Genomic DNA, 25,850 nt, shown 5'->3' with positions numbered 1-25,850 from the left:
ATTAATTCAACTGAAAAACACTCTAAAGTTTAAGAGAATCATTTTGTTATTTTATTAAAAATTATTAAAATCAAAAAGAAAAGCATGAAGAAAAACAAAATAGAAGGAGCAGAAGAAAGCTATCAAAATTGCAAAATTCATAATTGCCAGCTAAAATATATTTGTGTAGATATAGAATGTGACTCAGAGCAAAGAGATTGCTGTGCAGAATGTCTTGTTGACGGTAATAAGTAATAAAATTAAGAGTAATACTATTTAACATTATTGTTATTAAAGGTGAGCATAGAGAACATGAATATAAATCGAGAAGAGAAGCTGTTTAAAGATTATAAGATGGCGCTATCCATGCGCTAAGATATTATGAAGGCTGTGAAAAGTACTTAAATATTAGGCCAGAAGTAGAGGAGATATTAGAAAATATGAAATTAGGAATAAACAAGGCGATAGACGAATATAAATAAAAAATATTATATTAGGTGGACACATAGAAAGGATCTTCTGACATTGATTATACAAATTAAGAATAGCAAGAAAAATTGAAGACATTTTTGAACTCTAATGATTGGCCTTCTGAAAAACTTAATCAGGAGCTAGCTTTCGCTTTGTTGCATTTAAATTCAGATAAAATTATGAATGAAAAAGTGAAATAGGTTATCTAACATAATTAATTTATAGTTAAAAGAGTTAATAAAAAAATGAAAGAGTTTTTATTGCAAGTTAAACTTTTTTTAGATAGCAACTTCAAAATATTTACATAAGCTGATTTTTATCATGGCAAATCTAAAAGAGGAGAGAATTTCTTTGAGACAGAAAATAATGGCGAAGATAGCGATGATTTTTATGAAGGAGGATCAAGCAGGATGGAAGTAGATCATCCAAATTATGCAGAGCATTTAGAAAAAAAGAAATAATAAGGCAAGAGTCCAGCAAAACAAAGCAATTCACCAAAGTTGAATAAAAAAAAAGAGGAATAGAAACAATAAGGATCAAGTATATCTCAATCGCCTAAAATAGCTAAAAATATGTTTAAAGAAGACGCAAAAGATGAAGGAACGATATTTTAGAAGCAGCTAACTCCTAATTAAGGAGTAAGAGGCTCATAAGAAATGCCTTCAAATCTTAAAAACAATCAAATGCCTTCTAACATTTCTCATTAACCTAACTTTTAAGAATAAGAACATTAAAAAAACTCATAGATTAAATAATAACCTCAAGCTAACAAGAAATTTTAGTAGTATGAAAATCCGGTGAGTTTTTTTGATACAGATCACTTTGAGGGTAAAATAAGCTTTTAATATGATGGTCACACTGATTTCATAAGAAAATTGGTAAAGGTAGATGATGAGACATTTTTATCTATTTCTGATGATTCTACGATCAAGCTATGGAATTTCACATACAACCAGTGCATAGCTGTAAATTACTTTCTCTATTTTAAAATTATTTTAAGATTTTTAAAAAGAATTTTTAAGGTTTGCATCAAAGACAGATATTGGATATAAAAATGTTGAGAGAAAACACATTTATAAGTTGTGGAAGAGACAATAAACTTGTTTGGTTAGATGTTGATAGATATTAAAAAGATATAAGAGATGTTAATAAAAGTATATTATGCTTAGAAGTATTAGCTGAAAGGTATATTCTTTTGGGTAGTATTAAGCATTTATATTTAGTGGACGACGAAAAAAAAGAAACAATAAGTGGTAATCTTTTGTAATTAAAGTAACTAAAAGAGAACGCACATGAAAAAGAAATTCTTTAAATTACTTGCATTTAAGAGTAGAGCGTTTTTGCTACTGCAAGTTATGATAAAATGATTAAAATATGGCTTTTTTAATCTGAAAAGCAAGAAATTTTACATATAAAAGATTTAAGTGGTCATAAATAAGCTGTAAGATCTCTTTGTGTTGGTATTAGGACTAATTTACTATTCTCAGGGTCTGATGACTCTTAAGTCATTCTTTGGGATTGGCAAATTGGACAGCAAATTAGATCTTTTTAAGGACACACTGCCGCCATTTATGCCATAGATATATTATCTCCCAATGAAATAGCTACTGGCTCTTACGATAAATAAATAAAAATATGGAATTTTAATAATGGAAAATGTATAGGGACAGTTTCTGGTAATCAATCAGGAATTCTTTGTTTGATTAAGTACAATTAACGTGCAATCCTAACTGGATGCGATGATCACACAATTAAAATTTGGGTTTGAATCATAAATCAAAATTTTAGTTTATATAATTCATAAAATAAGAAAAATATTGTAAATAAATAAATTAATTTTATAAATTTTATTAATTAGTTAAAGTAAAATAAATAAATAAATATATTTAATATCAAATAAATTACAATATAATTATTTATATTTGTTGCTTGCTTATAAAAATCCAAATAAATATTTTTTATCAAATTTTAGATAGCTTGTAAATATCGTTTCTAATATGATTTATAGCTGGTAAACCTTTTCTGACTGTATCAATTTTTTCCAAATCTATTTCTACAAAATCAATACCAAGCTTTTCTGGTCCCATATCCAATAATACTTCACCCCAAGGATCTATAACTAAAGAGTGTCCATAGCTTTCTCTTTTATCATTATGCTATCCTGCTTATGCAGCTGCAATAACGAAGCATTAATTTTCTATGGCTCTAGCTTTTAGTAGAGTATGCCAGTGAGCTTAGCCAGTCTTTTTAAAAAAAGCACTTGGAACTAATAATATTTCAGCTTTCTGTTGAACTGCGAGAAGTCTAAAAAGCTCAGGGAATCTCAAGTCATAGCAAATAGATAATCCTAACCTGCCTGCAGGAGAGTCAACAACATTTGGAACTTAGTCGCCAAATACATAACCACTACTTTCAGATATTGTGTTTTTTGTGTCGATGCTTATATCAAAAAGATGAAGCTTCTTATAAGTTTATACTATGTTTCCTAAATTATCAATAATGATATGAGTATTTCCCATCTTTTTATCATTTTCTTTTAATCTTTCCTAAAAGCCTCCAAGCGATAGCCACAAATTATACTTTTTAGCATGATCTCTTAAGCAATTTATCATTTCACCATCAATATATTCTGCGTTTTCAAATGTTTCTGCAAAACTTCTAGAAATCATTGCAAAGGCTTCAGGAAAAAAGCATATTTTCGCTTATTTTTCATGAGCTTATTTTAAATTTTAAAGAATAAATTCCATATTTTATTTTTTATTGTGAGTAGAACACATCTAAACAACACCTACTAAGCATTTTCTAATTTGATTCATGATATTTATTCAAACTATATTGTAAAATTGAAAACTTCTATCTTTATTTTATTAATTTTGATGTTATTTTTTCAAGATTTAGTAATTAATTTATCAAACATATATCTTATCTGATTAAACAAATTTAATTGAAAAGAATATCAAATAAAATAAAATATAAATTAGCTGTATCCTCCGTCCTCGTATCTTATTATTTAGTCAATTTGATGCATAAAATTATAAGTATTATTATAAATTAAATTAAATGAATTTTAAAATTTATTTACAATAGTAACTTTAAATTATTAATTCTGAAATTGAAACGTAAATTTTTTCATGATAAATAGCAACAGTAATTGCTTCTATTTTTAAATATTATTACTTAGCTTTAAAATGAAATATTTGAATATTAAATCATTTTAAATCAGCTGATGAAAATATGAAGCAATAATTATTAAAAAAATAATTTTGAGATGAAAATTTCTCAAAATACTGTGTTTTCTCATTTGATAATTAAATAATTAAGAGGTTATACCCTCATCAGTTTAGGAATAATATGATGTTTTAACTAAAATTTTAGTGTATAAAGTAAAGAGGGTTAAAAATTAAAGGTAATTAATATATTTTTTTAAATTATTTGTTATTTTAAATTAAATATTATTTTTCTTATAAAAAAATATATTTCTCATAAATATTAAATAGTATTATGCCAACTAGAAAATATTTAGAAAAACAAAAGATTCAAAATATCAAATCAGAATCAAAATTTTTTAGGAGTAACGACTTTTTCATTTTTAACATAAAATATAATTTCAATAACATGATAAATAAACAAAACTAAACATCAAATATTTTTGTAAAAATTTCAGTAATAACTATAACAAAAAAATATCGAATGAACTAATAATTTATTTATTTATTCATTGATTGATTGATTGTAGGCATTAGAATTTTAGCAGTAATATTAACTTATTTTTGGCAATTAAAAGAATAATTAAACATCAATTATTAACAAATTGTTATAAAAATTAAAGTAATAGTCTTTTATTAGTGTTTTTATATTGCAGGTGAGTAAAAATTAGCATAGTGTTAAAAGAAATGTCGACTATACCTGCATAAAAAAGAGAAGAATTTCTAAATACTTACCTTGCCATTTAGAATGACAAAGGTAGGTTTTTAAAGTAAGGAAAGACATTTAAAATGATTTCATAGAGATATTTTACTATTAATTCGAATCAATTGGTGTATTACAAAGAAAAAACATCTCAAAAAATAAGAGGAATTGTAAATCTAGTTAACTGCACTTATTAAATTGAAAAAGACAAGAAAGGGAAAGATGGAATAAAAGTATTAGGATAAAAAAATGCTTATGAAATATGGCTTATCCCATAAAATAAAGAGGAATTGTAATTCTATTTATATTATTTAAGTTTAGCTTAGAATGGAAAATTTGATTCTAACTAATTAGAGCAGTTTTCAAATAGTCCATAAAAATCTAACCTTGCTAATGAATCAAGGATAGCAGGTTCATTAGTTGGAAGCTAGTAAATTATGAAATCATTCCATTTTAATGACACAGCTAATGGGAGTTTAATTATTCAAAAAAAGGAGTAGAAATAAATAATATAAGAAGTGGCTTCTAACCTGAACAATAATCAAAGCATTATACAAAGCGAGTTAAATATAAATGATATTCAAGCTTTTTAAAAAAATAATCAAAATATTTTGAGAGAAGAGAGAATTGAAAAATTAAATAATAGTAAAATGTTGAACGGTCAAACTGTTAAAAGCTAAATTCAATATAAATAAATTAGTTAACAACCTTCAACGTAAAAACCAATTAATATAGTTAACACTATAGAAAAATATGATAGAAATAAGAGTGGTTTAAGGTTAGAAGATTGTAATGTAGAAACTACTGATGACGTACCAAATACAAGCTTCATGAATCAATATGAATTTTCTTATTATAGATTAGATAACAAAGTTCCTCATAATCACCAAATTCCTGTATCTTGTAGGTATAATTTCAAAAATTTGCTTTTTTAAAATATAAATTAATTATTCAGAGTATAATATTTTAGTGCTATTATTTTATTATTAAGAATTATTTAGATTTAAAATGTTTTTAGTTTCTACAAAGTAAATAATAATTGAAGAAAAAACACTAAATTAATTTTTTACTTTGTTAATTATTTTTAGTATTTTTTAAATTAATTTTTTGTAAAATAATTTATCAATCAATAAATAATTAAGAAATTCGAGCTCAGTAGGACCATAGAAAAGGATAAATATGACTAAATTCGATACTAGAAGATCTAAATCTTCAAGGAAAGAATATATCAACAGATAATTTGAAGTAATTTTTAGGAATGAGTAATTAATGATGCTTTAAATTAAATTGATAAAATAATTAGAGAAATTTAAAATATACAAAACCTTTTGGAGGAGATGAAAACCATAATTAACTGGAATATAGTGAATTTTTAGAATACAATGGAGAAGCTTCATCTTCATCTGTAGATTTTGATTAAGAATAATTATATCCCACAAGAAAGAGTCTTCTAGAATTTGAAATTGGAGAAATTTGCAATGATGAAGTTATTCATTAGAAACAAAATAAAAATTTTACAACAAAAAAATCCATCAAATCTAACTACTAAACGAGTTACTAAAAGAAAAAAAACGATGATATATTATCATTTGATAATTGTAAAACTTATTTTAATTTACTTTTACTATTTTAAATATTTTAAGCAAAGCAGCTTCCAACTCTAAGTTTATTATTATTAACACTCAACTGATCCCTTATTTACATTATTTCATGCTTGGAAGTCTATAATATTTAAATTTAATTTAATTAATTTAAAACAATTAATGTAAATTTAATATTAATAATTAAATTTGTTATTTTGTACAAGGAATGGCTAGCTATTTTAATGAAAATATTTTTATTGAGAAAATAATATTAGTATTAAAAATACCTAATTTTTAAAAAGATTAAGATGAAGATATTGATGATACTCCTCCAGGACTTGCTAAAGAATCTCCTTTGCTATTTCAGCAGCTAGAATTTAAAAAAGAATTTGTTAGAAACAGCTTATCATAATTTTAAAATAATGCTAGTTGCATAGATTAATATAAGAAAGTTAGAATGAATAGAAAGCTAACTAAAGCAAAGGATATAAGACCTGATTTCTGCTATTCAGAAGAAGCTGAGTTAACAAGCACATTGAAAACAGAGAGTTATGGGCTTTCATCTTCGAAACATTTGATTCAGTTAAAGGAGATGTTTAAAAAAAATTAAATAATATCAAATCTTCATGAGAGTAGACTGCAGGAGTGTAGCAGCGCTATGAGTATACCAGGATATGATATAAATGATTTAGAGGATGATTTTTATGATATAAATGCTTAGTAAAATGAATAAAATTAGGAAAAACAGCAGAATGGTGATGATTCTAATCATAAATCTATAACTCAATTACAGCTTTTAGAGGATTAACCTTTTGCAACAAAAAATTTTGTTCAGTTGGATAATAAAATACGTGTTTAAGCTTCGTTAATGAAAATTTCAGATGAAATATCTTAATAATATCTAACATTTACTGATACTGAAGATTGTCTTTCTTTAATATCTGAAAAAAATAATATAGGAAATTAGATGAATAATTATCAATCGAATGGCATATTCTCAAAAAATATATTTAAAAACTAAGAAAGATAAAATATCCTCAATATAAATAAAATATTTGATGTAAAAAAAGAGCAAATAACTGATAATAAATCTTATTTTATTTTGATGGCTTGCCACTATATTTGGAATAGCTAAGTCGAAGAAGCAAATTACATTTTACAATTTTTCCCTGATTCATTTTTGTATAAAGTAGAAATTTCTCTTAATCTCTTACTTATAACTGGATAAATAAGGTAAATATTTTATATATTTCATTAATTTATCAAACAAAATCTACTAGATTATTCAGATTACTTATCGTTTAACATAAAAATTAAATTAGGTATTTAGAGAGCAGCTTAGCTGAATATTATCATATTATATAATGTATAGACAAAAAAGATAAATCATTAAGCCAACTCTCTGAGGTAGATAAGAAAATTATTTTATGTGAAGCTCATACAGGAATAGCTTTATTGAAAGTCCTTTAAGATAAAAAATTAAGTGCATTGAGTTCTATAAACACAGCACATAATTACTTACTTTAAGTCAAAAAATAAATTGAAAATACCAAAAAAATTGTACAAATATCTGATGAAAATAAAAATAGATACCTTCTTGCTGATGGCTTATTTTAAGTTGGTAAAAATAAAAATTAAATAAAATTTAATCTTAGCTTTATAATTAATTAATTTACAGGTTTAAGTCTCATGCCAAGTTTCTTTTCAAGAATTTGTAATCTGCTAGGTATTGAAGCAGATTTAAAAAAAGGCATCAGTCAACTCACTGAATGCATGGAAATGAAACAAATTAAATCTAATTATGCTAGAATTATCCTTTTTCTGTACTACCTAGAATCTGAAAATAATATTCTATAGTCATCAAATATGATTAAATCTTCTCTTGCTATATAATCTACATCCCCTATATTTAACTGGCTAGCTTCACTCTATTATTGGAAAATTGCATCTGTAAAATATTTATTTTATTAATTGATTTGTTATATTTTGATTTAAACATTTTTTTATTTATTTTAAATTTTATTTATTATTTTTTAAATTATAAAGAGCTAAAATGCTGTTAAATTCATCAAGCAAGCTATCGATTAAAGTGAAAAGTGGAATCATCACCCTCATTTCTTTTATTTTGAGCTTGGGTGGTTTTATTTATCGCAACTTAAATGGAGCCAAGCTACATCACTTTTTGAGAATATGATTATACAAGGATTTGATTTTAAATAAATTGATGATTAAAAATTTTTTAAAAAGTTAAAATCAAATAATTTTAATGTGAGTAACTCATCTAAGGAATACCTAAAAGACTTTCTTTACAAATTTGAGAAAAATGCCTTCGGATCAAAAGTTAAGATAATGCATAAATGCTGTATTGCCTTTATAATTGGAATATGCTATATATCTTCTGCAGAACAAAAAAATTGTAATTTCTTTTTACAAAATAAATTTATTTAAATGTAAAAAATTAATTAATTATTTTTTTAGCTAAAACTAAGGATTAGAATTCAGGATAAAAGATCAGTAACTCAAGCAAATAATCCCTGTTTGATGATGAATCAAATAATTTAATACACTAAATATTATCTCCAATCAGCTAAAATGATTAGTAATATTTAACAAATAAAACTGAAGTAAATAAATCTACAGCACAGAACTAGTAACAAATGAAGCTGCAATAAAACTACAAATTAAATTAAGAAAAAGAAGAAGAACCTAACTACAAAGAGCTATTTTATCTTTGGTGTAATCTCTCTGTTGAAATATACGATAAGCTTGGAGACAGTAAAACGATATTAGATATTGAATTCAGAAAAATTGCTAAGCTATTTTCAACCAGAACTTATACCTACTTAATAAAATTTGAATTACTATATTTTGTAAAAGAACTTTCCAAAGTGTCAGACGAAAATCTTGACAAAGCATTAATCGATATAAAACAATACTAAGAATAACATATTTAACAGTTTAACTAAATGTAAAGCTAAGAAAACTTAGTAGAAATATGCAGTGCTTATTTGCTAATAATAGGAATTTCTTACATTAAAGATAAGTTTCATGATATTAACGAAATTGCCATTTAACCTAATATAAAATAATTTTTAAATTAAATTAATAAAAAATACTAATACATTTCTCATCATACTTACTACTGGCTTGGCATGTCTTACAAAAAAAACTACATGCACCAACAAGCCAAACATTTTTTTGAACTCAGTAAATAATTTAAAACCAATCTATTTAATTTGAATTAAAGGATAGAATTCAATCTTTCAGCTATCATTAAAAATATGAAAGAATGAATAAACTTTCTAATAAAATTTATAACTATTATCCAATATACTAAGACTCTCTTCAAAATTATTGATATTTATATAATTTATTTTCAGGTATCTCATCCAAAAAATTTTAGCCTTAAGTATTTATAAATATATATATTTCAACATACAAATTAATAATAATTTTTAGGAGATGAAAAAATTATTCATAAATTTTTGTAAATAAAAAAAAATTATAAAATAATTAGAAATATTTATATTTTATATTGTGCATATTTATTGCAAATTTTATTTAGCAATTTACTCTACCCAACTTACTTTCATCTTTGTAAATATTTTTTATTTTCTTTATTTAAATCAAATAAACGTTAAATTAAAGATTTTAAAATTAAAAAGAGAAGAAAATTAGGCTTTTTATTTGAAGCAAAATGAAATTATTGGAATAAAAAATTTTTATTCAAAACAATTGTATTGAAATAAATTATTTTTATTTATATTTTCTCTTTCTTTATCAATTTATTTGAAATAATTTTTCCTTTTTATTTAAAATCTAAGTTAATTATTAAAAATAAATTTTTTTAATTTTATAATTGAATACTGGAAAAAAAAATTATATCTACTACAAACAAATATCTAAATAAGATGTAATATCTTTATTTTATTTTAAATTATTCTGAATTGTTAAACAAAGTAATTATTACTTCGCAGATAATTAAATTATGTAAAAAGTAAATTTTATAAAATTGCGCTTGTTAAAATTAAGATTTATTAATTTTTGATGAGTTTTTAATTTGGTAAATCAAAATATAAAATAAATAATTCATAAATAAAAATCTTGTTTGAAAATAAATACTTAACTATTAAAAATGAATAGCACCTAAACATAAGAAATTACATTTAGAAAAGTTAAATTCGAAGAATCAAGTTTAGTAGCAAGATTTTAGTATGATATGGCTAAAGAAACTGAAGGAAAAGAGTTAAATTAGTAAGAAGTAACAGAAGCAATTGACACAATATATAAGAATCCAAATTTAGGATTCTTTTTAGTTGGAGCAACAGCTGAAGAAGATAAAGCTATTTCATCAGAACTGATAACATTCAGCCACGATATTTATAGATCAATAAATGTATGGTGGTTTTAGAGCGTCTTTGTTGAGAAACAATTTAGAGGATCAGGAGTTTTTAAAGGAATGTTTCACGAAGTTGAAAAAATAAACAAGGACAATTAATATCCTTTGAGATTATATGTAGAAAATGATAACACGAGAGCTCAATAGGTTTACCAGAGATTAGGAATGTTTGACTCAAACGAGATATTTGTAGAAGATGATTTTTATTTTAATGATAAAAAAGTTTACAAACACACAGACTAATTTGTTTTTTCACTCGCTTCTATTTAAGAAGCTGAGCAATTAAAGAATGACTTAAAAAATTCTTCTCTGGAAACACTTATGAATAAAAAAATGACATCGATTGAAAATACATTAAAAAGTATAGATTTTATTATGTAACAAAGCGATTTTGGAGGTATTTTTGTAGTTAAAAGCTCTGAAACTTCTTAAATAATAGGCTATTTGCCTGTTTTCTATGAAATGTCAGATTGGAGAAACGGAATTTAGATCTACATTTATGATCTCAGAATATTGTCAGAACTCAAATAAAAAACTAATTTAGTTGATTTGGCTTCTAGTTTTATGTATTTCCTTAAAAAGATTTACAATCCAAAGATACGTTTAACAAATATAAGATGGATGATTGATGAACTTTGCCCCTTTAAAAATACTTTAGTTGAGGCAGGTTTGGAACTTGGGCATTACAGAATTTATGAAAAAAATAAATTTTGAACTAAAAAGCTATTTAAAAATTAAAAATAAATTCATTTTTTAACTCAATTTATTTTAATTAACAAAAAAATCTTTAATTTCTTTTGTAAAAAATTACTTTATTATTGCACATTATATTTTTTAAAGTATTCTTAAAAATTTCAACCATTTAAGTTTCAATAATTTTTCAGTTCTTAACAGTTTTAAATTAAAAATAATTAAAATATCTAATTTAAATGAAAAAAATATTTTATAAATTGTCAAATTAAAAAGTCTAAATAAAATATGAATTGATTTTGATAAAAAGTAAATAAATAAATAGCTTTTATATTGAATGAATTATTGTTTTAAAATAGAAAATTAAACAAATTTATTTTATTGCTTAATCAAATGGGTTTGTTTTATGAATATTATAGAATTTAATAATAGAAAATGGCTAAAATTCAATGAGTATTCTGTTAAATCGTAAACTATTATTATATTGAATTTGAAATAAAGATAGATAGATAGATATTTTGACTACTTATACTTAATACATCTTTTATTCAATCAGCAATATTAATTAGTTTTTATTTATTTATTATTGCTTTTTATAAAAGCCTTGCTTAGGTTTGAAATATCGAAGATAGATTAGATAAGGTTCCATTTTAACATTCCTTATATATTCAATATATTTATTTGCTCATTAATGCTTTTCTATACTATCCTTCTTTTCATTTTGTAATTAACTATTTCATTGCTTGCCAGCTTCTAATTGAGGCTTAGCATTTGAAGAAATGAAAGCAGCTTCTTAACGAGCAGGACGATCAACTCTTTAGTGCTTAAGATAAACACGCTTTTATGAAGCAATACGAATCATTTCGTTTTATTCTTCATCACCAGGACGGGATTCCCAAGGCTTGGAGTGCTTCATATATTCAACAAGTTCAAGTTCTTTACCATAAGAATAAATGAACAATTCAATGGAATCTTGGCCGAATTCTTCTTCTAATTAGCGAACATCTTCAATTTCATCAGTGAGCTTCATGATGTATTTGACCTTTTCTTCTGTATAAATACGATACATAGCAGTTTCAGGAATTTCCTTTAATTTATGTAAAATATTGTAGCTGATCTTCATAATTTTGGCACGAGGCATAGGTTCAACATCAAGCAATGCGTAACCTGTAGAATATTTCAGCTTAGTGGAAGGTACTTCGTACTTTTCCTTATTATATGGTCTTAAATGGATGGGAACTTCATCGCTCTTTTCTGCTGCCTTTTCAATTTATGTAGAAGAAAAACCATTTCTAACAACACCAAAAGTTTATCTTGTATTGCGTAACAAAAATTTAGCTAAGCCTCTTTGCAACATTTCTAGCTATATTTATTTTATTAGTAATTGCTACCTCCTTTTTCTAATTCTTTTTAAAAAGATAGAAATCCTCTTTATTTTATTCTTTATTAATTTATTATTGATAATTCTTAATAAAATCAAAATATTCATTAAATCAAGCAAGGAAAAAAGTAATAAGAATCAATCTCTCTTTTCATTAAGATTTATTCCCCTTCAAAATCACAAACAAACAAACAAACAAATAAATAAACAAGCAAAAGCCTATTAATAAAAGCAAGATAAATAGATACTAATATGAATACACTTTATTGGAAATCTTCACTATTATATAAATTAAATAAATATAAAAAATTTTTAATCACAAGATATTTTTGTTAATTCATCAATTAGCAATTGCTTCATTCAATCCTTAAAAAATAATAAGGTTATTCATTAATATAAATTAATAATTGATAAAATAATTTATAATTTAAAATGGATTTTGATATTTTATATAAATTTCTAATTGTTTACTCAAAATATTAAATTAAAAAATATTTTAGTCTTGATTTATTTTGAGAGATAGTTGCTTAGGTTATTTTTATAAATTTTACAATATTTTATAACAAATTTTGATATCATTTACTTTTTTTTAAGTATTAAAATTTATCAAAAACATTAAATTTTTAGTTATTATCTGACTAACAAAGTATAATTTTAATTACAATTAAATATGATGGATGTTGGTAGCTAATAAAAAGATTTCATGCAAATATATCATCCAAATTGTCTCCTTGATGATAGACTTAAGGCTTTAATTAATGATGTTATTCCATTATTCACATAAGCAGAAGTAAGTATTTAAGTTTATTCAATTATTATCTGCCTGCATTTGAATTATAAATATCATTTTAATGGTAATAAATTCTCTTTTTTAGTCTATAGAATCAGAAATTACTTTTCCTCTGTTTAAATCCCTTTGGAAAGATTATCGCTTACAATATTTGACTTCAGTAAATACTTACTTACTTACTTAGTTATTCGTTTAATGCTGCTACAACAAAATTGATTTTGATAAAATAAGTGTCTTCATAAGAAAGAGGATAAGAAAGAATTTATTTAGCTATTCTATGGAGTCCTTCTGAGTAAATAAAATTTTCTTAGTTGAATATTTTTATTTAATTTCATTCTCTTAAAGATAAACTTATTTAGTCAAATAACTTCAATGTATAAACGGTTTGCTTGATGGGTATTTTCACATTATTTTAGACTCAAAGCGAATCTGATAGAGAAAGAATTAATCTAGACATAGACTCTATGTAGAAGTTAAAAGCATACTTCTCAAGTAGCATTCAAAAATCTCAAACGCAAGGTGCTGACATTCTCAAGATGTTATTTACAAAAGAAGCCTTTATAATTAGTAACTTATAATAAAATTAATATATCTTTTAATCATTTGTTCTACTTTAAGCTTAAAAGCGAGGAATTAAAACTATAATTCTTGATAAATTTGGGTATCCTTTAAAAAAAAATGCTTTTTATGAGTAAAATCTGTTTAACTAATTTTTAGCAATACTAAATAATAATAAAAATAAATATAAGAGCAGAAAACATATGTGGATTTAGCCAAGTATCTTAGAATATGGAAATAGAGATGAGGGATAGAAATGTTTAAATGAGGTATTTAATTTTTCAAAATAAATTTAAGAGATAAATATATTTTATTAAAGCGAAGACGAAGATGATGATGAAGAGGATGATGATGATGACGAAGAAGAAAGGTCAAATTAACAAAAAACTAATTATTCAGATCCAGAATAACTCGTATTATTTTTTTTTAAAGTTATTGAATTCAATTTTCTTCATTATTAAAAGATAGAATTTTTAGGAATAAATGAACTTAAAGAAGCTTCAAACGAATATTTCAAGCAAAAAAATAAAAAAAAAGAAATAAGTAAACATCTTAAAAAGAAATAATAATAAAATAAAATACATTTTTATAATTAGTAAGTAAAGTTGCTGAGAATGATCTTCCATATTATGATTAAATTAAGAAAAATTTTATTGGAAAATTTACTCACGATATTAATTAAGTTGATCAATTTTTTGCAAGCAGAACAGAAACAAGAATTTAGAGATAACTAAACTAAAACAATTTATCAAATAACTGAATATCTATTTAAATAAATACATTCTATGATACATTTAATTTGTATTTATAAATTTAATTTAATATGTTGAAAGCTAAATTGTTATTATTGATTTTTATTTAAATAAAATTTCTATCTTATATTTGAATTAAAAATTAAATTTATTTGAATTGATTAATTTTAAAAAATAACTTAACAAAGTGACTGTTTTGTCAACCTTTTACCAATAAAACCTAATCTTTTAGAAATAAAAAGCACAAGTCATTAATAATTGAAAAGCATTAATTAAAATTTAATAGAAATATAAATAATTAATATATATTTTAAATATAATTATATTAAAGTAAATAAAACAAAAAATTAATTAATACTTTTAAAAATTTTCTTTTTTTTCAGAAATTTGATTAAGTTTAAAGTAAAATATTAATAAAGTAAAAAATATTATTTTTAATCTTAATCTCAAAATATAACTCAGTAATAAAAAGTTCTGTCTTCAATATAGTTAAAATTTTTCTTACTATTTCTGACAAACGATATCGAGCATATTTTGTTATTATTTACATATAATATCTTATTTTATTCATTTAGAAGTGTCCATATGCTAATGCATTTAGGAGTTTATAGAAATAATTAATAAAAAATTATAAATTATTGGGTTAAGGTATTTTTTAATATAAAAATAAATTTAAAAAAATTATACACTTTCAATTTATTTACTAGCTTTTTATATGACTTTTTTTTGTTTTTTTTTCTAAAATAACTCAATTTTCAAATTCAATTTTTATTTTCATTATATATTAATTCATTTGTTATTCTATGATATTTTTAAAATTACTTTTAATAGTAATTTATCTTTTTCTTCCACTCAAAAATGAATAAAAGAAATACTTGAAAATTAATTTAATTTTAAAATAAATATGAGATTTATTTTAAAAAGAATTTTACTTTTTTTATCATTTTAATTGTTAATAGTATTTTCCTTGGTACTTGATAGAAAAAAATTTTATGTAAAATTCTATATGAGGATTAACAGTGTACGTACGATATAGACGTACATTTAAATTTTTTATTATAATTTTTACTATATTATAAATAAATAAAAATTTATTTGTTATGTATGCTTGAAATAATTAAAATTACATGATATCATTCATTAATTCATTCTTAATATTTATAAATTTTAAAGCTAAGTCTAAATTTTATTATTTTATATAATAAAAACCTTTTTAATTAAACAGTTACCAATATAAAGTTAAATTTTAAAAATATGCATAAAATGATTGAATATATAATTGATAAATACTAATATATAAAAGTATTTCATTTTTAATAGTCAAAAATATTCTCCTTATATAGGGTTTTTATATTTGGGATAACATTTGGTAAAATTGATATTAAACCAATTGATAAAGTGAGAAGAGATTCTTTGAATTCAAGTTTTAATAAATTAAGCACTTTATAACAAAGTTGTTTAGAGTCTATTTCTATCTAAGATTTTATTCTTTAAAAGCTTTTTAATAGATTTTTTAACATCTTTTGATGTAAAGTTTTTTCTTCTGCAATATTGTAAGTTTTACCTTAAAATTCTAATCCTCTATTTATGTAAAAACGAGAAAGAAATTTAATTTTAGCTATTATTAAATCATAGCAAGTTATCATATGTGCGCGTTTAGGATCTTAACCTAACTATCTTGACATTATTTGCATGTCTTCAGGGTCATTTTGAATAATTTAAGACCTCTAAGGTATTAATTGCTATTTATTTTTTGAAACTATTGAGATGGTAGCCTATGAAATAGTTTTTTACTAAAAATTGTAATCATACATTTAGATAAGATCCTAATAAATTCCGATTAAAGTATCTATATTTTCTCCAGCTTCGTCAATAGTTTCATTATATTTATCTCCAAAGTAGAACCTGAACAAAAGGAAAACGCTTAAGATCATAAAACTAAAGATAGATGATATAACGATCATAGGATTTTAAAAAATCGAGAATTCTTCAAAGAGGATATAAATTTTAAAAAACTTGGAAAGTAAAATATTAAAAATAAACAAATAGTATATGAAGATGCAGCAGTAGCACATTTCAAAAGTTTTATAATAGTCTTGGAAAAAAAGGTAAATCGCTCTTCTGGAATTGTCCCAAGTTTCAAGACTAATGCATGAGGTGACATCTAGTCTCTTTGAGTAATCATTTTCTATTTCTATATCAGTAAATTTAATGCATTCATTAATTCCTTTAGACATAATGATCTTTCTGCGCAAGTCTTAATTACTTAGTAGAATGTTGAAACAATATGTTTCGTTAATATAGAATAAGGATATTGCTAAAAGTTAGAAAATATCATCTGTATTAAATGGTATATTAACATATATGAATGCTAAACTGCATAAAATTTTTGCTATAGTCATTAATTAAGTAATTAAAAGTTATGCAAAGTTAGGTCCAAGTTTCTAGTTTTAACCTTATAAAAACTGATAACCAATCAGCTCAAGTGAAAGGGGATTCTTGATGTCTGTCTAAATTGTGTTGAATCTTTATATATTTAGGTCAACTTCTAAGTTTGAATTTATAATTTTAAGATATTCTTCCTTCCATGAATCTTCATTACATGATATGTCCATATAAATATCACTATCTTTCTATTTATCAATAAGGTCCAAAACAAGGCCATTTTGGCTACCAGGATCAATAATAGAACATACATTTTTCCATGTTAACTTTAAGTCTTTTTACTTTGTTAGCTTTAAGATGCTAAAGATTGAGATCTTTGTAAAAAACAAAAAGAAAGCATCAAAAAACAGTATACCATAAAAGTCTCTTTTTTTCAAAGACATATTTACAAACGCATAGTAAACTATACATAGAACACTACTAGCAAATATTATCTAAACTATTGGATTCAAACATTTTTTAACAAATGCACGTATTGAACATGGTTTTCTAAAAGGGTAAATAAACGCTGTCAGTAGAGTATAGATACTTTTTAAAATGATTAATGGATATGTGAAAATAATATTTGTTATCAATGAGAGAATAACAGTTAAAACTACTGTTGAAGTCCCTTCCACTATTTTGGTCTTACTTTATAATCTTGATTGCTTTGGTGTTTTTAGGTTTTATTAGCTCTACATATTAATACCATACATAGAAGTATAATTTGTGTTGACTTCTTGGAGACTAGACAAATAGCTTGCACTTTAAAAATTAAGTGATGCTCTTTTAGCTTTTTCTTAGAAGTTTTCTTCTTCCTACATAATTACCCCAATACTTTCTATTTCATTCTAGTCATCTTTAAATTCAAAAACAGGCGCATTTTTTCTCACCACTGGCTAGCTCATAATACAAATTAAAAATGTATATAATTTGCAGATAGTTTTTTAGCTTCTTTTTTGTATTTAAAAATTAATAATTTTATAAGTTTTGTAGCTTTTAAAATATTCGAAATATGAACAGGATCGAAACTATTTATTAAATATTATTATAACCATCAAATAAGATCGAAACTATAAATCATATTGAGTTAAAAAAAAAACTGGGAAATAACATTTAAAGTTTTTATTAAATTAATTATTAAAAAAACTAAATCTTATTAAATATGATCAAACCAAAAAAGAAATAGAAGCTTCTTATTAGGAAAATTAGAAAGAATTCATTCTAATTAATCGAAAATATAATGGAATTAAGTATAAGCTATTTATAAAATTTTAACTTAACAAAGAAGGATTTAAATTATTCACTAATAAAGATAAAAAATTTTAATAATGATAACCTAAACTATATATTTAGAAGATATTTATTATTAAAAATCAAGGTTCGAAACTATTTATATAGAAATATTAAAATTTTTATAAAGAGGATCGAAACTATTTATAAAAGTTAGAAATGATCAAAAATATTTATTAGTAAGGATCGAAACTATCTATTAGAAATTATCAAAAATATTTATTAAAAAGGATCGAAATTATTTATTAAGAAAGATAGAAACTAAATAATCAAACTATTTTATTTATTAATAAGATAAAGAAAATAAATAAAAAAAACTCAAAGCTAGTTATCAAATAAATTTTAAAGATTATTTGAATAGAATAATAAAAATAATAATAGTTTTAACTTTAAAAGTAATATAAACTTTTTATTCTTTTTTAAATTCTATGATTAACTTATTTAACTTATTAAAACAAGAAAATAGCTGCTAGAAGCTTAAATATATCCATTAAATATATAAAAGAAATTATAGGCATTTTTAATTTAAAATTTAATTTTTGATTAGAAATTTGTTTAGAGTAGAAGAAGAAATTAAAAATACAATTTTGTTTGAAAGTTATTATTTTTCATTTTTTAAAAATTACAGATAGTTAGAATAAAGTATCTCTTGCATAAAAAATAATGGATTTTTAACAAATTTAAAAACAAAATTTAAGAAAAAAATGCCTTAATTAAAATATGCCTAAATTAACGAGCATTTACAGTATATTCTATTATCCAAATATTTTTATTTTTAGTGATAGTTTTTTAAATTCTTTTTATTATCATTATAAATATATTCTAAAGACAACTAATCTATTTAATTTAAGACACTTGCTTTCTAATTTCAATTTTTATGATTTCTTGATTTCGCTTTTACTTTTAGTATAAATTAATGTAAATTACTAAAAAAAAGTAAATAGATTAAAATTATTAAATTAAAAATGATCTATTAAATTAATAAATAAATAAACAAATAAAATAAAAAAACAATAGCAATAACAAAATAAAAAAAAAGAAAAATAAATCAATAAAGAGCTAATAAATTAATTAATAGAATTATATATTGTTTTAAATTCATTTTTATATTAAAAAATATCACTATCAAAAACAATAAGCTGTTTTTACCTAAGATAAAGTTTCAAATTTGAGAGATTATTGCAATTTACTAAAGCAGAAGCTAAGCTTGATAAACCAATTTCACTAATTTAATTGTATCTTTTTAAATGTTGAAGAAAAAATATATTATTAACTAGTTAGTTAGTTAGTTATAAGGAAAATGTGAAGTTAAAATATGAATTTATAAGAAATTAACAAATTAAAATTAAGCCAAAAGTTGATAATTAATAAATGAGTTAAATTAAAAAAGTAAGAAGAAGAAAAAAACTTAAGCAGAATAAAAAAAGAATTAAGCAAATAAAAAGCTAATAAAAAAATTAATAGAGTTAGTTATATTGTTTTAAATTCATTTATATATTAAAAAGTATCACTATCCAAAAAAAAATAAACTATTTTTACTAAAGTTCAAGTGTTAAATTTGAGAGGTTAGTGCAATTTGCTAAACCAGAACCTAAGCTTGATGTACCTTTATCACCAATATAATTTTAGCTATTTAAATAATGAAGAAAAAATATAAAATCAATTAATTAGTAATCAGGAAAAAATGAAGAAAAAAAATTAAAAAAGAAGAAATTAATTAAAAATAAAATAAAAAGTTGAAAATTAAATAATGAAGGAGTTAAATTAACAAAGAAAGAAAGAAAGAAAGAAAGAAAGAAAGAAAGAAAGAAAGAAAGAAAGAAAGAAAGAAAGAAAGAAAGAAAGAAAAAATTAAAATAAATCAAATAAAAATCTAATAAATCAATAAAATGAGTTTTCAATAATTACATTCATTTAATATTAAAAAATATCACTATCCAAAATAAACAAACTGCTTTTACCTAAGATGAAGTTTCAAATCTGAAAGATTAGTGCAATTTTTTAAAGCAGAACCTAAGCTTGATGCACCAAAGGCACTAATTTAATTGTGTCTTTATAAATATTGAAGAAAAAATATGAAATCATAAGAAATGAATTAACAAAAGTTTAAAATGAAAATTATGAGCTAAATTAGCAAAGTAAGAAAAAATAACACAATTAGAATTTAAAAAAAGCTAATAAATCAAATTGCATAGTTAGTTATATTATTTTAAATTATTTTTTATATTAAAAATATCACTAACCAAAACAAATAAACTGTTTTTACTAAAGTTCAAGTGCCAAATTTGAGAGATTAATGCAATTTGCCAAAGCAGAACCTAAGCTTGATGTACCTTCATCACAAATTTAATTTAAACTTTTTAAGTATTGGAGAAAAAATTTATCATAAATCATAAGTTAGAATGATAAAATGAAGAAAAAAAATCAATTAATAAGAAATGAATTAATTAAAAATAAAACCAAAAGTTGAAAATGAATAAATGAGTTATATCACTATCCCAAACAAATAAACAATTTTTACCCAAGATAAAGTCTCAAATTTGAGAGATTAATACAATTTGCTAAAGCAGAACCTAAGCCTGATGCTCCAAGTGAGCCAATTTAATTATGTCTATTTAATTATTGAAGAAAAATATAAAAATCGATTGGTTAGTCATAAGGAGAAGTGAAAAAAAATATGAAATAATAAATAAATTAATTAATAATTAAAACAAAAAGAAAATAAATAAATTATTTAAATTAAAAAATAAAGAAGAAGAAGAAGAAAAAAATACAATCAGAAGAATAAAAAAAGAAAAATAAACCAAATAAAAAGCTAATAAATAAATTAAAAGAATCATATTTTTTTGAATTAATTTTTGAATTAAAAATTTTCATAATGTAAAGCAAATAAACTATTTTTACTAAAGTTCAAGTGTTAAATTTGAGAGATTAGTAAAATTTGCTAAAGCAGAACCTAAGTTCGATGTACCTTCATCACAAATTAAATTTTAACTTTTTAAATATTGAAGAAAAAATTTATAATAAATCATTATTTGAAGGAAAAATATGAAATAATAATAAATTAATTAATAATAAAAGAAAATGTTTGTAATGAATAAATGAGTTTCATTAATTAAGAAAGAAAAAAAAACACAAGTAGAATAAAAAAAATAAGCAAAATAAAAAATAGCTATTAAAAAAAAATAAATAGAATAATATTGTTTTATTTCATTTTTATAATAAAAAATATAACAATCTAATACAAATAAACTATCTTTACTTAAGATAAAGTGATAAATTTGAGAGATCAGTGCAATTTGCTAAAGCAAATCCTAAGCCTGATGCACCAATTGCACCAATCTAATTGTATCTTTTTAAATATTGAAGAAAAAATATTAATCAGTTAGTTAGTTTTTAGTAAAAAATGAAGAAAAATATGGAATAATAAGAAATTAATTTATTAATAATAATAAAAGTTGAAAATAAAAAAATTAGTTAAATAAAAAATGTAAAAAAAATTAAAATGCAGAATAAAGAAAAAGACAAATAAATCAATTATATAGTTTTAAATTCATTTTCATATAAAAAATATTATCCAAAATAAATAAACTGTTTTTACTAAAGTTCAAGAGTCAAATTCGATAGATTGTAGCAATATGCTAAATAAGAGCCTAAGCGTGATGCGCCTATTGAACCAATTTAATTTAAACTTTTTAAAAATTGATGAAAAAACATATAATAAACTAGTTAATTTAAGGAAAAAATATCAAATAATAAGAAATTAATTTAGGGTAAAAGCAATATTGAAAATGTAAAATAAGATAAATTAAAAATTAAGAAATAAAGACACAAGTAAAATAAAAAAAATCAATTACAAGAATTTTATTTTTTTTAATCATTATTTTGTAAAAAATGCCATAATCCAAAACAAATAAATTATTTTTACCTAATACAAAGTTCCAAATTGGAGAGATTAGTGCAATTTGCTAAACCAGAACTTAAGGCTGATACACCTTCGTCACTAATTTAATTTTAACTTTTTAAATATTGAAGAAAAAATAAATAATTATTATTATAAATTGAAAATGTGATGTAATAAATAAATAATAAAAGCAAAAGTTGAAAATGAAAAAAAAAATGAGTTAAATTAACAAAGTAAGATAAGAAAAAAGAAAAATAAATATAATAAATTTCTAATAAATAAATAAATAAATAAATTAAAATTAGTTTTATTGTTTTAAATTTATTTTTATATTAAAAAATATCACTATCCAAAACAAATGAACTGTTTTTACTCAAGATAAAGTATCAAATTTGAGAGATTAGTGCAGTTTGATAAACTAGTACCTAAGGATGATGCACCGATTGCACCAATTTAATTTTAACTTTTTAAATATTGAAAAAAATGTATAACCAATCAGCTAACTAAAAGGAATAAAAGAAGAAAAAATATGAAATAATGAGAAGCGAAATAATTAATAATAAAAACAAGAGTTGAAAGTAAAAAATTGAGTTAAATTAGCATATAATAAAAGAAAAAAATAAATGTAAAAAAAAGAAAAGAAAAAATAAATAAATGATTTAAAAAATCTAATAAATAAATTAATTAATAGAGTTTTCATGTTTTAAATTATTTTTTTTTTAAATCTCATAATCCAAAAGTAAAAAATTGTTTTTACTAAAGTCCAAGTGTGAAATTTGAGAGATTAGTGCAATTTGATAAAGCAGAAACTAAGCCTGATACACCTTCGTCACCAATTTAATTTTAACTTTTTAATTATAGAAGAAAAAATTTATAATTAATTAGTTATTTCGTTATAAAAAAAATATGAAATAATAAGCAAAAGTTTAAAATTAAAAAATGAATGAGTTAAATTAGCAGTAAGAAAAGAAAAAAAACACATAATAATAAATAAAGAAAAATAAATCAAATAAATTTATAATAAATTAATTAATTAAAAGAGTTAGTTATTTTGTTTTAAATTAATTTTTAATTTTAAAATATCACTATCCAAAACAAATAAACTGGATTTACCTAAGATCAAGTTTTAAATTTGAGAGATTAGTGCAATTTGCTATAGCAGAGCCTAAGTCAAATGCACCTATTGCTCCAACTTAATTGCATCTTTTTAATTATTGTAGAAAGAATATATAATCAATTAGTTAGGAATAAAGGAATAAAAGAAGAAAAAATATGTAATAATAAGAAATTAATAAATTAATAATAAAATCAAAAGTTGAAAATAAAAAAATAAATGATTAAAATAAGCAAAATAAATATTATAAAAAAACAAAAGTAGAATAAAAAAAAAGAAAAATAAGTTAAAAAAAAAGCTAATAAATAAAGTCGCAATCCAAAACTAATAAACTGTTTTTACTAAAGTTCAAGTGTCAAATTTGAGATATTAACGTAATTTGATAAAGCGGAACCTAAGCCTGATGTACCAATTGCACCAATTTAATTTTAACTTTTTAATATTCAAGAAAAATATAGAATTAATTAGTTAGATAGTTATAAGGAAAAAATGAAGAAGAATTATGAAATAAAATGAAAACTCTTAATCAATAGTAAAAGAAAGAATTTAAAATGAAAAAATGAGTTAAATTAAGAGAATAAAAATAAAAACAAATAAATTAATTAAAAAGCTAATAAATAAATAAATAAATTAATAGAGTAATAATGTTTTAAATTAATTTTTTTTTAAGTGTCACAATCCAAAACTAATAAACTGTTTTTACTAAAGTTTAAGTGTCAAATTTGAGAGATTAGTACAATTTGTTAAAGCAGAACCTAATCCTAGTGCACTATTTGCACCAATTTTATTGTACCTTTTTAAATATTTAAGAAAAAATATATAATTAATTAGTTAGATATAAGGAAAAAATAAAGAAAAAATAATAAATAATAAGAAAAAAATAAATCAATAATAAAAGAAAGAGTTGAAAATAAAAAATGAGTTAAATTAACAAAGAAACAAAGAAAAAAAAAACACAAGTAGAATAAAAAAAGAGAAAAATAAATCAAATAATAAGTTAATAAATAAATTAAAAAAGTTAGCTTTATTGTTTTAAATTTTTTTTTTTTTTAAATGATTTAATTATCCAAAACAAATAAGCAATTTTTACCCAAAATCAAGTGTCAAATTTTAGAGATTAATACAATTTGCTAAAGCAGAACCTAAGAGCGATGCATATTCATCACCGCTATAATTGTCACTTTTTAAATATTGAAGAAAAAATGAATTATAATAGTTAGAAAGAAAAAATGAATAATTAATAATTAAAATAAAAATTGAAGAAAATTATGTTAAATAATTAAAAAAATATTTGTTTCAAAAAATGAATGATAATTAATGAGAATTTCTATTAGAAAGTTAATATTGTAATTAACTTGAATATTAAATATAAAAAAACATTATAATAATAATAATAATAGGAATAAATTAAATATACCTTTTTAGAGCAATATGAATAATCTAATGAAATTAAAGAGAAGAGTTTAAAAACTTTTTTTATAAATAAAAATAAATTTAAAGTATATTAATAAAAAATTAATATTTACTTCTTCTAGATTGTTAAAATATTTTTTCTCTTAAATCATTTATTTTTTTTTCTCAAAAAAATTGAAAAACAATTTATGAAAACGTAATAAATTATTGATTTATTAAAAAATTAATTTACTTTCATTTCATATTATTTTTTAAAAAATAACAAATATTTTATAATTATCAAATTTGTATTGATAAATTTACTTTTCGGAAGAAGTATCTCAAAAAAAATTAGCACAATATACATTATTAAATCTTAATATTTCTATTTAAAACACATACTTAAAAATATAGTAGGAATTAGTTAGAGAGGGGTAATTATATCTTGAAAAAATTCTAGTAATTAAAGTACTAAAATTTTAAATTAAATTTTTTAAATAATATTTATTATTCTACTAAATATTTATTTCCTACTACAGAAAATAATTATTAAGAATCTATAATTTTTTTTAGTTTTAAATAAAGATCAATATTTTTAATTCGAATAACCAAAATATTTTTAACCAATATTTTTAAAATGAAAATACTAACTACATCATTCTTGAAAAAATTTTATTTAATATTTTGAATTATGTTGTAAAAATTTTTACAAAAATTATTGTACTAAAGTTTATTGTTGTTAGAATTAGTAATATATTTAGAGAAAAGTACTTACTTTTAGTCTTTAAAATTTTACTGTTAATCCTAATTTTATATGATATGGATAAATGAAAATATGTAATTAATTTATTATACAACTTGATTTGTATTTAAGGTTATAGTTAAATATTGATTAAGTAACTTATAAGATAAATATTAGTTTGAATGTTATTGTTTCTTAAGTAAATTTCATTCAATATTTTGCATTATCTTATAAAAATATTTACAATTTTTGATTGTAATGCTTATTATTGTTAGAATTTGTAAAATATTTAGAGAAAAGCACCTACTTAGTTAGAATAATAAAATTAAAAATATAAATAATTTTCTATATGAAGTATTTATAAGTTAAATATTTTGTTTTTTAAATAATTAGTCTATAAAAATTTACTGTTAGCCATGATTTGATATGGATTAATGAAAATATGTAATTAATTTATACAATTTGATTT

The 25,850-nt window shown here is 21.7% G+C and overlaps 9 protein-coding genes across 9 annotated transcripts; 4 read left to right on the top strand and 5 right to left on the bottom strand. All coding sequences in view use genetic code 6, as the record gives it.

The window, feature by feature from the left end:
* Positions 1 to 84: 84 nt before the first annotated feature.
* On the top strand, positions 85 to 2,218 carry TTHERM_01161030 (WD domain, G-beta repeat protein; the record flags this gene model as incomplete). Its single annotated transcript, XM_001018295.3, has 3 exons — positions 85 to 223; positions 277 to 1,415; positions 1,463 to 2,218. 3 exons carry the CDS (start codon positions 85 to 87, stop codon positions 2,216 to 2,218), a joined length of 2,034 nt encoding a protein of 677 aa, XP_001018295.2.
* Positions 2,219 to 2,411: 193 nt separating this feature from the next.
* Positions 2,412 to 3,266, bottom strand: TTHERM_01161020 (carbon-nitrogen family hydrolase; the record flags this gene model as incomplete). The annotated part of the gene is made up of 1 exon (XM_001018294.3): positions 2,412 to 3,266. The coding sequence occupies one exon, from the start codon at positions 3,264 to 3,266 to the stop codon at positions 2,412 to 2,414; it is 855 nt and encodes a 284-aa protein (XP_001018294.1).
* Positions 3,267 to 4,343: 1,077 nt separating this feature from the next.
* Positions 4,344 to 9,235, top strand: TTHERM_01161010 (hypothetical protein; the record flags this gene model as incomplete). Its single annotated transcript, XM_001018293.3, has 8 exons — positions 4,344 to 5,266; positions 5,502 to 5,604; positions 5,663 to 5,957; positions 6,245 to 7,175; positions 7,265 to 7,563; positions 7,621 to 7,892; positions 7,989 to 8,358; positions 8,421 to 9,235. The coding sequence occupies 8 exons, from the start codon at positions 4,344 to 4,346 to the stop codon at positions 9,233 to 9,235; spliced, it is 4,008 nt and encodes a 1,335-aa protein (XP_001018293.2).
* Positions 9,236 to 10,077: 842 nt separating this feature from the next.
* Positions 10,078 to 11,055, top strand: TTHERM_001161009 (GCN5-related N-acetyltransferase; the record flags this gene model as incomplete). The annotated part of the gene is made up of 1 exon (XM_012798319.1): positions 10,078 to 11,055. One exon carries the CDS (start codon positions 10,078 to 10,080, stop codon positions 11,053 to 11,055), a length of 978 nt encoding a protein of 325 aa, XP_012653773.1.
* Positions 11,056 to 11,767: 712 nt separating this feature from the next.
* On the bottom strand, positions 11,768 to 12,388 carry TTHERM_01161000 (ETC complex I subunit motif protein; the record flags this gene model as incomplete). The annotated part of the gene is made up of 1 exon (XM_001018292.3): positions 11,768 to 12,388. The coding sequence occupies one exon, from the start codon at positions 12,386 to 12,388 to the stop codon at positions 11,768 to 11,770; it is 621 nt and encodes a 206-aa protein (XP_001018292.1).
* Positions 12,389 to 12,563: 175 nt separating this feature from the next.
* On the bottom strand, positions 12,564 to 13,117 carry TTHERM_001160999 (transmembrane protein, putative; the record flags this gene model as incomplete). The annotated part of the gene is made up of 2 exons (XM_012798318.1): positions 12,564 to 12,691; positions 13,075 to 13,117. 2 exons carry the CDS (start codon positions 13,115 to 13,117, stop codon positions 12,564 to 12,566), a joined length of 171 nt encoding a protein of 56 aa, XP_012653772.1.
* A 146-nt stretch (positions 13,118 to 13,263) lies between these two features.
* Positions 13,264 to 14,520, top strand: TTHERM_01160990 (small nuclear RNA activating complex (SNAPc), subunit SNAP43; the record flags this gene model as incomplete). The annotated part of the gene is made up of 8 exons (XM_001018291.4): positions 13,264 to 13,362; positions 13,434 to 13,494; positions 13,548 to 13,769; positions 13,821 to 13,893; positions 13,952 to 14,029; positions 14,080 to 14,173; positions 14,225 to 14,303; positions 14,357 to 14,520. The coding sequence occupies 8 exons, from the start codon at positions 13,264 to 13,266 to the stop codon at positions 14,518 to 14,520; spliced, it is 870 nt and encodes a 289-aa protein (XP_001018291.4).
* A 1,299-nt stretch (positions 14,521 to 15,819) lies between these two features.
* On the bottom strand, positions 15,820 to 17,844 carry TTHERM_001159981 (transmembrane protein, putative; the record flags this gene model as incomplete). The annotated part of the gene is made up of 1 exon (XM_012798317.1): positions 15,820 to 17,844. The coding sequence occupies one exon, from the start codon at positions 17,842 to 17,844 to the stop codon at positions 15,820 to 15,822; it is 2,025 nt and encodes a 674-aa protein (XP_012653771.1).
* Positions 17,845 to 19,035: 1,191 nt separating this feature from the next.
* Positions 19,036 to 24,812, bottom strand: TTHERM_001159975 (cyclic nucleotide-binding domain protein; the record flags this gene model as incomplete). The annotated part of the gene is made up of 18 exons (XM_012798316.1): positions 19,036 to 19,129; positions 19,379 to 19,468; positions 19,769 to 19,858; positions 20,191 to 20,280; positions 20,496 to 20,585; positions 20,751 to 20,840; positions 21,134 to 21,223; positions 21,492 to 21,581; positions 21,831 to 21,920; positions 22,158 to 22,247; positions 22,507 to 22,596; positions 22,891 to 22,980; positions 23,247 to 23,336; positions 23,590 to 23,679; positions 23,951 to 24,040; positions 24,338 to 24,427; positions 24,665 to 24,717; positions 24,774 to 24,812. The coding sequence occupies 18 exons, from the start codon at positions 24,810 to 24,812 to the stop codon at positions 19,036 to 19,038; spliced, it is 1,536 nt and encodes a 511-aa protein (XP_012653770.1).
* Between the last annotated feature and the right edge of the window lie 1,038 nt (positions 24,813 to 25,850).

The sequence above is a fragment of the Tetrahymena thermophila genome (assembly GCF_000189635.1).
Source record: "Tetrahymena thermophila SB210 genomic scaffold scf_8254593, whole genome shotgun sequence".
In the NCBI taxonomy this organism is placed as follows: domain Eukaryota; phylum Ciliophora; class Oligohymenophorea; order Hymenostomatida; family Tetrahymenidae; genus Tetrahymena; species Tetrahymena thermophila.
Note: the sequence above shows the minus strand (reverse complement) of the source record. Positions and strands in the feature narration are given on the sequence as shown.